This window comes from Gymnogyps californianus, chromosome 11 (genome assembly GCF_018139145.2).
Source record: "Gymnogyps californianus isolate 813 chromosome 11, ASM1813914v2, whole genome shotgun sequence".
NCBI lineage: Eukaryota > Metazoa > Chordata > Aves > Accipitriformes > Cathartidae > Gymnogyps > Gymnogyps californianus.
In genome coordinates this window covers 12910840-12927170 of record NC_059481.1, presented here as the reverse complement: position 1 = coordinate 12927170, position 16331 = coordinate 12910840, and the positions used below count along the sequence as shown (strand labels likewise).

At 42.0% G+C, this 16331-nt stretch overlaps 1 protein-coding gene across 1 annotated transcript in view; it reads right to left on the bottom strand.

Annotated features, from left to right (window-relative positions):
* Positions 1-5178, bottom strand: part of TRPM7 (transient receptor potential cation channel subfamily M member 7) — a 60133-nt gene extending 54955 nt beyond the window's left edge. The window contains exon 1 of the mRNA XM_050902931.1: positions 5040-5178. Coding sequence (XP_050758888.1) covers positions 5040-5042 — 3 coding nt within the window. The 5' untranslated portion in view covers positions 5043-5178. The remainder of the gene's footprint in view (positions 1-5039) is intronic.
* Between the last annotated feature and the right edge of the window lie 11153 nt (positions 5179-16331).

Here is a 16331-nt window from a genome sequence, read left to right as displayed (position 1 = left end):
AAGTAACAATAAAACTTTGCAGAGGGTTTACAATAGCTGTTTCTGAAGTTGGATGATCTTCTGAAAACACTAGTTGTCAAACTACACACAACAGAGTACCAGCTTTATTACTGAATCAGCCTGTAGAATTCCGATTTTGCAGCTGTAGAAAATCAACAGATATGCTAGCACACGTATCACATGCCATCCTCCTTCAGCTGAAATCAAATGAAATAAAGATGGCTTGGGATACACTAACTCAGCAACTGCACAGTTGCCATACACACATAGAGTTCAAACATTTCAGAAAATCTGACAATAGAAACTGCGTGAAACAGCTTGAGTTAGAACGAGCTTGTAAGAGTCTTTAGAAAAAAAAAATATAGTGCTCTTAATAACATAAGTATTAAATAATCCACAACTTTGATGCGACTTTTGGGATTTAAAAAAAAACCAAAAAAAAACCCCAAAAAACCACCACAGAAATTCCCAGAATTAAGGCTTAATCCAAGCCTACCACCTCAGTAACATCTGAACTTTGCTTCAGTTAAGGGGAAAAAAACGCGTAATTTATAAACCAAGTTCAATCCGCTCTAATGTACTGTTAGTTTGTTACCATACTTTAAACTCTCCTTGGCAATCAATCACTACATTTATCTTACAGACTATTCCTGCAACACCCTCATACCATATGTTGTCAAACCATTTTCCACAGTTAAATATTCTAGTCCTTTCATAAGGCAGCTTTTCGGAACTATCAGCACCACAATCAGCAACACAGTTATTTTTCTCCCTGTATTTCCCATATGTTTAGAACACTTTTCACCCAATTCTTGGGAAGGAAAAAAACCTGATACAGTTAAGGATAACAAGTTATTTATCCCAGTTTCTCTCTTGTTTTTTAGATTTCATTATGCCATCAGAAGTTCACTGGCCTCTCCTTCTTGGAAAGAACAGAGGGGTAAGAAATTTCCTCTGGTCGCCTAACAGCGATTAGACAACCTGCACTGTGCCTACTCCCATGCAAGAACTATAGCAGCTGGGGAGAAAAACAAACTTGAGCTGTACTGTGGTTCCAGAAAACCGGGTAGTTAAAGTGGCTCACACCCCTGCTTTAAAACAGCTCGCATCCACTTTACATGTTAAGCAAAATATAGGTGTAAAGAAGGCTGAAAAAACCTCACCACTCCTCAAAAAAATATCATTCCCTCCATCAGTGCAACAGCTGTGATGGAGACTGGTCTCCAAAACACTGCTGCTCGGGTCTGTGGTCCCATCCAGATAGATGCAACAGTTCAGCATGCCAGACAACGTTGGTTTAATGACTGGCTGCTACCAAAAAGACAGGTCACCTCCTGCACATCCTACCTCCTCTCTTGCGCAGCAGCACTGATGCCCAGCTAATCCTGTGCTGAGCCAGGTCAGGAAGTGAAGCTTGCCAATACAAAGGTTTTGGGGGTTTACTTTTTCTGTTCTTTTGTTAGATTAGCTTTCTATTACTTGAAATACAAAACCATCTACAATTCAAGTAAAAGAAAAGCTAAGCTTAAAGTAATAAAAATAACAGAAACCAAGGATTAGGTAGATCATTTTCGGTATAGGTTGTATCACAATATATTAACATGACACCATTACCTGTACATTCTCATTATAGGAGCAAAAGAGACGGGATTCAATCAAATAAAGGACAATAACAAGATTGCAGAGAATACAATAGAGGAGAAAGAAGGTTTCAGGCCAGGGAACGTGAAGAAAGCATGCAACAAACTTCGTTCAAGTTTTACCACAGGTCAAGTCAGTATCACTGGCTATTTTTTGTAGAAATAAAGAAGCATATAGACCCATTTGTCAGAGGCCACCACTACTTGTCAGTATCAGAGGCAAGAAGTTACATTACCTTTAATAATCATATAAGTATCTTATCCAAATACACACACAGAGTGAATTATTCAGTAATTTATCTGCTGAAAAGCCAGCTGCCAGAATTTCAACCAGTAAAGCTAAAATGCACCAAGACAGAATTATTCACGTTAGAAACAAGAAACATGACCTCTAAGACAAAACTTCAATTCTGGAAAACATACACATTGATTTTTACTGTCAGTTTGCCTTTATAAAAGTGGGACAAAACCCCAGAACTAATGTTACTTGTTTCAGCAAATTAACGCGGCACGCAAATATTGCGGCCAAAGTAGACACAGTTAAAGGAAATGAGGGATTCCAAAAGAAATAAATATCTGTTAAAAAAAAAAGACAAAGATACATTTTTCAGGTTAACTATATTGGCATGAGAAGTATCATTTCATTGTCTTGATTTTTCAAAGCATAAACCACAATTTCAAAATCCAACCTCAAGTCTTTAAAGACTGGAACTTCAAATTTGGGCTTGTTTCAAACAATATGCTGACAGCATCAGAAGTTTAGTAAAAGTGTCACTGCTAGCACAGCTATGTATTAAACTCCTGATTAGGCTAATCAGGGTCTTTCTGGGAAGGAAAATTAAACTTACTATGCAAAATCCTGTCAAGCACACAAATTGTAGACTATAAAAGCATCTCCCTCCCTTCACACACACTTTTTGACAAGTCCTCTTAGAGATTTATTTGCAACATTACTGGTGTAAAATTGACAAACCAATATGGCCAAACCCTATTGTGCCAGCATCAATTATTTAAGTTCAAACCAATATTAGTTTGTTTAGAAAATACTCATCTGTCATGACTGTCCACAAGGAGTGAACAGTTAATAGAAATGCACCTCATGAAGGGACATGAAAGAGAGGCAGGAAAAGTTTGGGTGTTGGTGCAAAGCTTTCAGGAAAGGGAAGCACAGCAAGCGGTAAAGATAACTATGAGAAAAAGAGAGGAGTTTGGATGCTGCAGTCTATCACCAGCAGAGCAGAGAAAGCAGGGCTGATGTGATAAGACAAAAAGGTAAGGCAGCAAGACTAGAGTTACGCGGAGCCTCAAGGGACAAGAAAAGAAATGAAAGTTTAAAACACAGTCGAGTATCTCTCTCCAAGATAATCGACACGGGGAGGTAGACAATCTGATAGAGTATCTTTAAATACAAGTGAGATAACTGTTAAATGTAAGGTGATGTTTCAAGGTGCCTTTGTATGACAAATGAAAATTACCCTTCCACTCCCGAGCTCAAGCAAGAAAAAAAAAAAAAAAAATCCAAGTAAAACATCAGAAAACTAAGATACAAATGGTCCAAAACCAGCCTAAAGAGTTCCACATGCACAAAGGTTTTTTCCCCCACTTTAAATAGCAAAGTCAAGAACGGCCTCATATCAGAAGGTATGAAGGATGATCTAGCAGACACTTATCTCACCCACACAGACACATTAAAAAAAAAAAACAGACTGAACTCCTGGAATTGCCACACTGAACAACTCACTCTTTAGAATAATTCCTGATTTAATGTTGGGACACTGTCCAGCAATTATTCAAAATTGCTAAATAGTCGTGGAGCAACAGGGAAATTTTTAGCAAAATGAACTTGTATAAGATGTCCTATATTCAACTCAGGGAAAACACCTGTTAAACAGCGGTTTCAAAGTATTCGATAAACACACGGTAAGTATAAAACACTGCAAACATGTTACATTGCCAGAAAAACTACTGAGCCACGATCAGTTTACAAATCCATAATGGTTAAAACCAATTTGTACATTTCTAGGCTATGTCAGCACCAACAAAACACCAGAACTAAACTAAAAAAAGCCAAAACAAAACAAAAACCAACAAACCCCACAAAACTAAAAAAAAACCACTTCAGTTGAAAGAGCAAGTACCACAGAAGTGGGAGATGCCAAGTACTCTTTCAAGTCAGAACGGAAGGTTGCACTTTCAGCTTCTTCCCAGAAGAGTGCTGGATTTGCAGATTCTAGAAAAAGACTGCCCACATTTCTACACAGTTCACATATATAGTCAGAAATGGAAGATTCATGGGTATGAATCCCTGTGGTTTTGAACAATATACTGTGAAATAAACCACCTTTATTTAAAATGAAATAAAGCATCTGACTAGAAGTTCAAGCAGACTGTAGAAATCCACAGATTTACACTCCACACTTAGATTTTCAAAATTATTTGAAAGCACTTCATGTGATGGCTCACTCTAAATTCTGCAAATATCAATTAAGGAATAAACTTATAGGGATAAAGAACTGATTAGCAGCCAGAAGAAGAAAGAGCTGGAATTAAAACTGTGTTTTCTTTGTAGAAGCTCATACACCTCTTTGTAAGAGTTTATACACTCCCTTGTATATGACAACGTGTAGAAATTGTAAAAATGAAACAGGTAGAAAGATCAGAAGGGAAGAACATCTGCATCCCAGAGAACTACACAGTCCACCGTATAAATTCTGGCGTTAGACAAAACCATAATGAAGGATTATGGCAGCACTCAAAGAGCACTGAACGAAAGGTCACGCTTCTAAGCAGCGAAGTCCCCTCCGCCGCAGGACCGGCTCCCCAGAGCTTCTCTGAGGAGCGGTGGGGTGCGAAGGGCGGCGGCCGCCCCTCCACGGGGCCGGCGGCAACAGGGCGGCGTTGGCTGGCCCCGCGGGCACCACGCGAGCAGGCTCTAGAAATGCCGGGCGGCGGCGGGAGCCTCGCCCCGGCGGCCCGGGTCAGCCCCGGCCGGGGAGCTCCGGGAGGGCAGGGCCCGCCGGGCCAGCGGGATCGTGTGCGGGCGGGCGCTGAGGGGGGTGACGCCGGGGCGCCCCGCCGGCCGTGAGGGGCAGGGGTACCGCGCGCGGAGGCGCCTGAGGCGCCCGAGCCCGCACCTCCCCTTCCGGCCCGGAGGTGACAGCCCGGCGGGGCTCCCTCCTCCCCGCCGCCGGGGCACCCCGGACGGGGCGGGCAGGGGAGCAACCGCCGCGGCGGGAGGCGAGCCCCGGAGCGAGAGGGGCCGCGGCGGATCGGGGCGGCCGCGTCCCGCAGCAGCCGGCTGGGACAGGTCTGATGCGGCGGCCGGCGCCCCCCCGTCCCTTGCCCCCTCTCCGCCGGGGCGAGCCCGGCCCCGCCGCCGCGGCACCCCGCCGCCCTCACCATTCTCCTCAGGGCCGGGCTGGGTCTCGGCGCCGACTCTGGCTCTCCTCGCGCCGGGCAGCTCCTGCTCGTGGTTCGGCGGTGGCGGGGCCTGTCTCCATCTATCGGGGCTGAGCTCGGCAGCAGCGGCGGGCTGGGTGGAGAGAAGCCGGGCGAGGACAACGCTCCGGAGGCGAAGGGAAGAGCGGGGCGAGGAGGACGGCGCTGGTTCGACTCCGCACCGGGACCCAGCGCTGGCGGCGGCCTCGGCCCGGCGGCTCTTTCTCATAATTGTGCGACTCGGCCGGCAGAGAGCCGCGGCGCTGCCGCGTCAGCGCGCACCGCCCCTGGGAGGAGGGGGACGCCGGGGCGGCGCGGCGCTGCCCGCCCGCCGCGCGGCCACGTGCCGCGCCGCGGCCCCCCCTCAGGGCGGGGGCGGGACGGCCGGTGAGGGGACGGGGGCGGCGTCGGCCTCGCCGCAGGGGAGGGGGAAAGGGGGAACCCCGAACAGCGTCCCGAAATACCCCGAAAAGGCGTTAATGGCTGCCAGAGGGCAGGCGGCCGTGCCCCCCCGTGTGCTGTTGGTGAGGTGAAGGCCGAAGAGACGTAAAAAACGGAGCTTTCCGGGACAGAAACCAGTCTGACTGGAAACGCGTGGTTCGAAGAGGGAAGCTCTGCTCCCGAAAGCCCTGTCTCTCTGCAAAAACATCAGCCTCAGCAGCGGGCTTTGCAGCTTCCCCGAGGCGCTGGCGCAGTGCGGGCGGCGGGGCTTGGCGGATGAGGGCAGAGACGGGCGCCGGGGCCCGGGTTTGGGTCTCTGCTTCCCAGTCGGCGGCATGTCCCCTCAGACGGGACCGCTAGCGTACCACGCATTGGTACATCACAGGTAGCTGGTGCCTCGAGAAAGTAACCCAGCGTTATGCATTATTTAAACTACGTAACAGGGAACGGCGTTAAGATGCGTTTGAGCTTTTCTTGCCAGTCGTGCTTATGCATGGAAGTGCTGCCATTAGCACCGTGTGAAACACATTTTGTAACTTGGTCGGAGCAAAGTTCATTCTGGAGGGAAAAAGGAGGATGCGTTTCTTCCACTTCAATCAACTCTGTTCCCAGTTTAGATTAAGAACTGCCCAGGGCAGGAACCTTGTCTTCTTCCGTCTCTATATGCAATCAGCAAACTTGGAGAATCAGTATCACGAATAAAAAGCTTCATACAATAATTCCCACTACGTTTCATTATATATCTTTGCAGCAAACCGTATACTAAAATAAACAGCATTTGTAAGGGAAGAAAAAGAGATTAAGTTTGGTTCAAATTATATGTGTTCCCTAAATATGAAAAATAAAGATTTCCTAGAAAAATCTCTCATCTAAATGTATGTCTAATATTATGACATTAATTTTTATTTAAGACATAGGCAGACAGCTCATTGTTTCCTTTGCAATGAAAATATGGTTCAAAAGTGAGTTAAATCTAGCTCAAAGATCCTGGTACCATTTCGAAAATACCATAGCCATACAAGAGTGGTACTTTTGTATAAAGTCAATTAGAACGTTCAAATTCATTTTAAAACTTTGATTTTTTCATTGTCAGGCCTTATCATTTGTCTGCGCTGTTGCGACATTATGTTGAACCAGGTATCATCCATCTCCCCTTGCTGCAAAAAGCCAACATTAGCTCCGCATAGTGTGGGGCTAAGCTGATAGACACGTGAGTGTGCGCTCACACCTAAACCATCGGTTTGTGCATCACAGGGCGAGAGGTCTGCACATGCAGCCAAAACCGGCTGAGCCTCCGCATGACAGCAGCAGTCTCTTAAGAGTCTAAGGCTCGGTACGCTACCAAATTTACTAGACCCACTCCAATGATTAGAAAGGGATGGTCAAAAAATCAAACCAAGCATTAAAAAAAAAGCAGCAGAATTGGCAGCTGCTAGTTTAAACTGAACTGTAGATAACAAGAAACAAAACGTCCTCGCATTAACAGCTATTTAGCAGGGCAAGTCCGGTAGTAAATTCTGGTAGCAGAACCCATTTGCTGGAAACAGTAGGCGCAAATTTGAGAAGACCCACGCAACTGTGGGCATTCAGCTCCCCGTTAGGGTGTTGCCGCAGGGAGTTCCTCAGCTACAGGGGAGCTCCTAATGTTTGTTTTTAGTCAACTTCAGAAGAATTTGTGCTATCTTACATAGGTATGAAAATTAGGCTCCTAGGACTCTTAATTTCCATAGAATAGGAAAATCAGGCGTTTCCAGAGAAAACTTAAATTAGTTCCGAGTACAAGATCTCACAACTAACAGGCTAAATTCACTCTTACTGCAGGAGAAATCCCAAGCCTGCTGATCCGCAGCTACTTGTTCCCACCCGAATTCCCATGTGCTAGTGCTAGTTCTTGGCTTACGGAGCAAGAACAGAAGGCGCAGTGGAAGCCCAGTAAAATTTTCTGGAGATGGTTCAAGAACTTTCCAAAGGAAAGCAGAGAAAATGGGGGATTTCTGAATTCTTCAGCTCACACTATAAAGCATTTCTGACAAACTACCATATTCCTGCTTCCTCCCTTCCTCTTTTTCCCTTTCTGATTAATTAATCTAAACCTCCTCACATCCCACATGAAGTTCCCTTCTCTGACTAGGTCCTTCATCTCATCTCACAGCAGTATTTGGGCTATACTGACTTGATTCTCATGGTTATCATGTTGGCCTCTAAGTTTAATGTAAATCCAAGAGCTAGAAGGAGCAAGGGAATTAGGAAAAAGTAGCTGGAGGCCAGCCCGGGCATGAGACTTCTCTGGTACAAGCTATTGTTTTAGGAGAACATGCTTGAGGTGAGGAATTTTCCGTGCCTTTTTTCCTGTTGATCCTGCAAAACTGTAAAGAGATTGACATAAAATTGTTTGAGAGTTAAACTGTTTGTGATAAGCGTAGATGGAGAGACAGGACATTGTTTCACTGGAACAGCTTGTGAAGAAAATGAAGGGAAAATGACTCATCAACATCCTCTCTGCCTCACACTCTCTGGGGGAGTGTCAGCCTTCAGAGTGTTGTGAAAGGGGGCAGGACATAGCACCACAGTGAAATACATCCTGTGACCTGGGAGTGATGGCACATGGCATAAGGAAGTCACCTTATATCCTTTTATTACGTTGATCAGCCATACAGAACATGACGTGATTTGACCCTAAGCTAGCAGCATTAGTCATCCAAAAAGAGTGAATTCTTGTACACTCAGATGTTAAATCTTGTTTTCATCACTGTACTTCAACCTTAGAGGGCTAAGCAGTAGGATAAATATTTGCTACTTGTCACCCTCAGTGTTACCTTCCAACCACACCAGTAGTCAACTCAAAATTCCTCTGATATCTCCTTCCAAATCAACAACTGTCAGCTGTGAATTAGAAGGAAATAATGAAGCATTATTTTATACCCTATTGCATTTAAGGACCTTTAACCTGAAGCAAGCTTCTGTTATCTAAAATGGAATATAACTGGTTTAAACAAAACTCCTTTTGCTATGTGGTTCCCGTATCTCATTTTTATATCTCAAACCGAACTATCAGTCTGTCACTGGCACTTCATGTTATTTGTTACGTAGTCATCACCAGAACTAGTAAAATTTGTGATGTCAACCTTAATAGGTTTTACATTGCATTAAACCAGCTATAACTTGATCTCACTGCAATAAGTGCTAAAGGATTATAAGAAACTTCTCTAAGGAAGCCCTTATCTCAATATTGCAATATCCAGTAGCCAGGATGAGGCTGTTTGATTGCTTACTCACCCTCATGTAGATGAAATACTGACTCATGCACAGAAAGTAAAAAATAAAATACAGCATTCCTCTTTATGAGAAATGAAGTGAGTTACCATTAAAGTAATCTGGTTTTGACTTTGTTTGTTTGTCTCTGTAAAAAGTTTTACCAGAGATACGTTCTGTTATTCTGCAGCTGTTCTTTTAAAGTTGTTCAAAATACGTGCTGGAGTTCATGTAGTTAAATCAGATGCAAATGCCAACTGATAAGGAGATCTAGTTAATATCCTACTCAAGGTCAAACAGATTCTGTGTAGAAACCATTTTTGTCCCCTACTAAAGTCATCTGTGGCAGAAAAAAAGGATATTACTGATTCACTTTTCTTATTCTTTTAATAAGGGTGAATTCTCCCCCCCACACCCCCCCTTTTTTTTTTTTTCAGCCACAGGTTTGTCCATTTCTGATATATCTGGGTAAATCAGCTGTCTAGCTATAGCTAAAGTGGCAATTCACCAGTTCACATTCTGCCTGCTACTCCTGAACACTGCAGATACTTATTTTTCGAACATGAAAGTTTAAAATTTGTCAAGCAAGGCGAAAAAGCGTACGATGACATAGGTTAATGGGATCTGTAAGTCCCCTCCATTATTTGTGAGGGGTTTTTCTAGTGCTGGAATTGCCGTGTTTTTGTGAAAATATTTTGCCCAATACCTCTCAGATAATACACCAAATAACATTACAACCACACAACTTTTCAGCAATTCAAAATATGCTATTTCCAAATGGGATGAAGTAGAAACAGCTTATTGCTGTTAATCACAACACTTAGTAAATACAACCTAGAAGGAGGCTTGTTTCCACTGAGGCCAGGGAAAATAAAACTCAAAAAATGTGTAACTGCACAGTTTTTAAACTGTTTAGAAATTTTAGTTACTTTGTTGGTATGTGGTACACTCCAGTGTTACACATCTTCTGAAGAGATCCCAAAGGTTTAGTAATCTCTGCACTATACCAAGGTTCTTCAAAACCAAGTTTCTCAAAGGAAACAAAGTGCCTTAGCTGTACATTCAAGAAATAGGTCATAAAATCTAAGGTAAATTCAAGACATATCAGGAGAAAAATAATGTACAATAAGTTAATTTTGCATATTTAACAGTCATAAAACAAATTATCCCCTGTAACTGATTGAGACTCTAATCTTACAAGAAATGTATGTATTTAAATTAAAGTAACAGAACTGCTTATGTATTAAAATTGGCAAAATAGTATTGACATCTTACTGTACAAAGTAATTATAAAAAGGGAACACAGAGGTAGCAGGCCTTTAGAGATAAGAGAGCTGATGTGGTATCACCCGAAGGCCACCAGTGCAGTTCAGCTCCCCTCTAACCCCAAGGCCCACCACAACAGCATAAGGGTGTTTTCACTGCATTTAGATGTTAACTTAGGGCTAGAGCATTATACAAAGTCAGCCATTTACTTTGCAACGCAGATGCAGGGAAAGCTATGTGAGTCTTCTCAGTTTTTCAGCGCTTCCCGGTTTTTCTGGGACTGGCAAATTACCACCAACACTAGGAAAGGATTGTAGAGTGGCTTTCTGATGGCAGTGCAAAGGGCCCCATGACCTAACATGCCAAGCTCAGAGTGCAAAACCAGTAACTCAAGTTAGGCTTTGCGGTACGGCTTGTCACATCCAAATTAGGCAAATGAGAGTGTGGCTTTTCCAGTTTTAAAATCTGCATTAAAGATATTCCATGTTAATAGGAAGGGATATTCAAGTTAATGAGCTAATTGAGCGCACACAGTAGTTCTGAATGCGCCATTTTTCCCTTCGACATGCTCTGCAAGTGTACAAAAAAGGATACATTACCCAACCCATCATCTAAAGTATAATGTAAGCATATCCTGTATTTGGGAATATGATACATTACTTACTGCTCAGAAAACTGTGCTCAGAAAACACAGGCCGAAGTCTTGCACAAAACTGCCAAGGGTGTGCCTCCACACGTCTCCGTTTACATGTGTAAAACCAGGAGCTGCCAGGAACAGTATGGGGACATTTACACCACAATGGTGACCCTTCGCAAGATTTTATCAGTGCCTGCCTATACAAAATAACTAAAACGACTTTATGTTAGTTTTGTTCCTTCTGAACTTTCTCCCCCCATAACTTTTATAGGATTTTTAAAGCTTCCCTGTGAAAATTGTTCCTGCTGCAATCTTTGGGCTCACAAATTCTTGTTTTGAGTTTGCGCTTGTTAGCAGCTGAGCTGGTGCATGGTGGACAAGCAGTGAGGCGGCCTTTACGTAGAGATGATCCATGCGCAAGAAGCAGAGGTGCAGCGTCTCCTTCCATGACTGCGCTGCCTGAACCAGAGGGGGAAAGCGGCGGCAGCCAGAGGTGCTGCTTCTCCATGCGGCTAGGCAGCAGCAGCAGGCAATGCCAGCGCAGTGCGACACTCTCAACAAACCGCTGTGCAAGAACAGGGCAGCAGGTCAAACCAACTGCTTCCTGAATTTCAGAAATCGGAGACGAGTTCACAGGTATCCTTACAGAGCTCTGTTTCTTGATTTTTTTTTTTTTAATCCAGAGATAGGTACCTCATAATCAAAAGGTAAAATGTTAGGTGAGCCTATACAGGACTGGTCTTAATTATCCAACTTTGAATTCTTACTTGACAGTGACCCTGACAAAAGTGTCACTTTGTCCTGCAGAGGCTTGCTCTTCCATTTCTTAGAGAAAAAGGTACCAATAGGCTTTTTTCCCCATTGTTACTATAATGTAACTTTACTTTTAAAATTTATTTTGAAATCAGCTACCTGTTTGCTAATTTTCTGCAGTTAGTTGCCTTAAATCCACGAGGATGGATCAGTTTCCCAGCATAGTCTCCATTACCTTTTGAAAGAAACATCAATTAAAAGGACCCCACTTTTCTTGTAGCTTTGGTAGGGACACATCACAACAAAGCTTGAAATTAAAGTAACTGAGTTATTGTTGAACTTTTAAATGTACCGATACCTGTTGTATTTCCTTGTATTCCCAAGCACGTACAATACAGAAGTTGATATATTCTGGTAGCCTTTCTGCAAAACAGGGGAAGAGCCAGCGTGAGCGCATTTCAGCCTCTGATAAAACTGTAAAAAACTTCCTTTTCTTTTTTTGTTTTTCAAATCTAAGCCAGGCTGTTGCACCAACATTAATGCAACCCCAGAAAGTCAGTGGGACTGTAACACAGATAAGGATGTGCAGAAGATAAGCTATTGTTTTAAATTACTGTTACTGGTGGATTGAGCTGGTGCGTCTGCTGCATTTGTTTTAAGAGAGTCCAAAAGATTAAACCTCCTCATAAACGCGGGTCTCCATACTGGAACAGAGGCACACACTATTGTCCAAGCCAAAGTAATGTGCAAAAACACTTCAAAACATGCTGGTATTGCCCCAATTAGAAAAGAGGAGGAAAGAAAGGAGGCGAGTATGTGCATGAGCAAGGGGAGGGAACAGAAAACCAGACGGCAGAATAACTGTGAGCACACTCCTAAGAAAAAGCTGAAAGGGAGCTCTTTGATCTAAACACTTTCTTGGTTAAAAGGTCTTTGAGCTGCAAGCAAAAAAAACGATTCTCAGCTATTTGATGCCCTCTGTGTTCAGGGAAACAGGATCTTGCACATTCTTTATAAATAAGAGGGATTCCAGAGATACCTGAGCCTCCATCATCAGCCTCTCTCAAGAACACAGAACCTTGAACTTTCATTACTCACTTCTGACAAAAGGGTAACAGTCTGAGTTGCTCTCCTCCTTCTTTCCTCAAAAATCAGAAAGATACATCATTCACACAGTAAAATGTGCTATATAGGCTACCTGAAAATAAATCATCGCTTTAGCTTCTGAAAGCATTACAAATCCAAAGACAACTTTTAAATATGGTTAAATCTAACAGTTTAGTAGAAGTAAACTATTCCAAGTGAAAATCAAACTCACGTTGTGGTGATAAAATTTGAGTTTTTCTATGAAGAAAAAAAATTGCAGATTATTCAAGCTAGAAAATGAGCAGAGAAATGCCTTAATAATCAGAGCAGTAGTGTTGGAATGCTCCTCTATAGATTGCCTAGTCCAACCTCCCTGCTCAGAGCAGGCTGCCAGGCCTGTGTCCACTTGTATTCCGAGTATCTCCAAGGATGGAGACTCCACAACCTCTCTGGGCAACCTGTTCCACTGTTCAGCCAACCTCACAGTGAAAAGCTTTTTCTTACATCTAAATGGAGTTGTATTGTAAAGATTGGACCGATCTAAACAGGCAAGTACTTGTTAACTAATAACAGTAACGCTCTTCCTTAGAAGAAAATGCGCCTCTTCTGCTTGCAGTTTTGAAGCCTCTGAGATATGCAGTTTTGCTAAAGTGTCAAATGTACCAGCCTTAACAACGGAATGCATGGGGAACAGACAGTGAAAAACAAGTTTGCTGATTGCAGCTATGTCTGCAACTTCTCTAACTAACTTCTCTACTTTTTAAAATAAAGCATTTTGGAGAGTTTTCTCCCAGTTAAGTACTCAATGTGACTCAATGCTACTGGAACCTCCTGTGTATGAGCAGAAGAGGCTTAAAATACTTAAAAACATGTTAAATACAAACACACTATTACAGAGTTCTAGGGATGTCTCAAGGATCACAGATCAAGTGTCTTCAAGTTCAGTGATTTTTTTTTTTCTTTCCCCTACCAACATTTCCAACACAGCCTGGGTTTCAAGACCGAAGCTTGGCTTTTTCTTGCCCTTCCTGTCTGAGGCTAAGTACATTCAGTTGAACAATGCTTCTACAGCACTATTTCCTAGGCTGAATGCAAGTAAGCTTGTTACCATCAAGAAGTTTGCACGTTAAATTTCTAACTCATGTTTGTCAGGTATACTTTCACAGAGCCCCATGACTAACAGCTGTGCAACAAGCATTTGCTGAGTTAGACCAGTAAAACTGATGTAGCTCAATTCACAGACTTCAGTCCTGCCCCCCTCCCCTGAAGAAAAAAGGAAAAAAAAAAAAAAAAAAGGGAAAGAGAGCAATCCAGAAAAACCACCACATAGGTATTTACAAACAGAATCATAACTTTGATACATCAGGCAGGATGGATAAAAACTGCAACTACATATGTATGGGGGTATACCATGAATTTTTAATTTACTTGGTGTTATGAAGTGTTAATTGTTTTGCCATGAACATTCACAGTAAGAAAAAGATGAGTCAGAACAAAACAATTACTCAACTATTTTTTTTCCAAGTAACATTTATTAATAACGTTCTTAAAGTGATAACTTAAAGAGTCATAAGGAAGGGGGCTGTTGTCAGTAAACATACAATGAAAAGGTAGTAAGATTTTTATATTAAAGTATGACTAAAAAGGCTTTTAACATAGTGTTTAGCCCAACCAAATTTAATATTAAAAACATTCAAAATTGCTAAAAATGTTGCAATCAGTTCTACTGAACTTATAAAAACCTCATTTCAGTAGTCAATACTAACCTATTAATTAAACTCCATTCTTAATTTTTGTAAACAAAGCACCTAAGCATTTGAAAGAAAAAGGTTAGTTCACATCCCATTAAACTGCAGCACATGTGTGTGAAACCTCAGGCATGATCAGGCATGGAGTATAATTAGGCACAGAACAAGACGGAGTTTCCACAGCCAGCTGCTGAATACACTTATGTTGCCAAAGGTCTTCTTTATTTATACTAATTCCATTATCATTTATAGCTGAAAATTTAATAAATCCTCCATGCTGAAGATTTCAAAGAGAAAAAGGAGTCATATTACATAGATTTGTGAAGATTCTGAGGGCTTTGAGTAGTGCATGACTTTGAATGAGTTATGACTTCTCTGTCTCTTTCAGGAATTTTCAGAAACTTCCTCATAACCATTTAACTTTGGCAGATACTGAGCTTGTCAAAGAGCATGACAACACATCAGAAGACAAGTTTTCAGTCTGCTATTGGAACCCTGAGGTATGCTGTAATTTATTAAAGTGCCAGTTAAATAAAAATTGAAGATGGTGCACAAGATCATTGTATTCTGAGGCTGTCAGTTCAAGCTTAGGTCACGAAAGTCAAGAGGGGCAACTACTAACACATGAAAACTGTTTGTAATTTCTGTTTTCTTAGGGAAGTTGCAAACGAAGTGATTATCTTGCCCCTATCAACTGGCACCACGGTCAATCTGTGTGAATGGCAACAACTGATACTCAGGCTGTATGTTTGTCTGCTCCTGACTCTTGCAAACAAAAGTTGCAACTTGATATAAATTACGTAAAGCAGCAAATTTGCAGTGAGCCTTTGTTAACTGCCAATATAGATTTACAACTGTCTTAATTAGCATGCTTCCAAAGTAAATCTAGCTAAACTAGATTTAATCTGGGTAAGTTTTCCTGAGCCGACATGCCCCAAACTAACTATAAATGTCTAGAGGTGACCTTCAGACGAACACTGAGGCACTTACGTGAGGCCCTGCAGGAAAGCCTGCATTGCCATTGCCCAGCATGTGCTTATTCGGTTATTTTCTCCAGGGTTCTTGAACTTGTACTGACTATAGGAATGACATTCATTTAAAGAATAGGAAAAATGTTTTAATGACTACCTGACATTAGCACTAAGTGAACTCGGTGGTTTCCTGTTGTTGCCTTCTCCAATTTTCTTTGGTGTAAAGTGTTAGCATTACAGCTATACAAGTTTTCTATGCCTAATCCCCCTCAATTTGCAGTTTCCTGAAAAAAGAAAAAGTGTCAAACTCAAACTCTTCTAAATGCAAACTAATGATTTAAATTATTTCTCCTTTTCCAAGTCTTCAAAAGCTAAAACAAATTAAGATTAAACAAGTTAAACACATGCATTGGCCTTAACTAACACAGGCACTACTAGCACTATTCAAACCTGTTGTTTTCTCTATCAATTGCAAAGAATTTTCAAAAATAGTTTAAAAAAAAAGTATGGTGTAGATGCAAAAGCTAAAAAAAAAAGAAAAAAAAAAATCTGTCCTGTCTTCCCCCATCCCTTTGAACTGATCCGCAGCCAAATGAAGACCACAAACACAGACCTAGTCTCAATGGGTAGGAGGAGAACCAGCCCAGAGTTAACATTTCATGCCACCCCCCTAAACAGCACTTCTTGAGCAAAAACTCTCTTGCCTTTTGCACCATCTTGTTTGTCAACTATTCCAGGAGCTGCACCTAAGTTTCCAGGACCACTGTGTAAGTACCTCCCCCCTTTTATTTTTTTGGAAATGGTTGGCGATGTATATAATCCAAAGACTTGCATCAAAGCTTAACAATTTTCACAATTAAGGCATAAACCAGTGATACTGCGGGGCTGGGGGGAGGGGAAGAGCTCACAACCCCAAGCTACATTTGCCCTGTTATCTATTTTATGGCTTACAATGTACACAGACTAACATACACACAGTTTATTCAATTACTTGTAGTAATGGAACTGTAGTTTTGTTCTTTAGTTGCTATAGTTACATTACTATCAATCTTTGCATTCAAAATCTGGAAAGAAATCCTATGAAGGGTACTGTACTTTT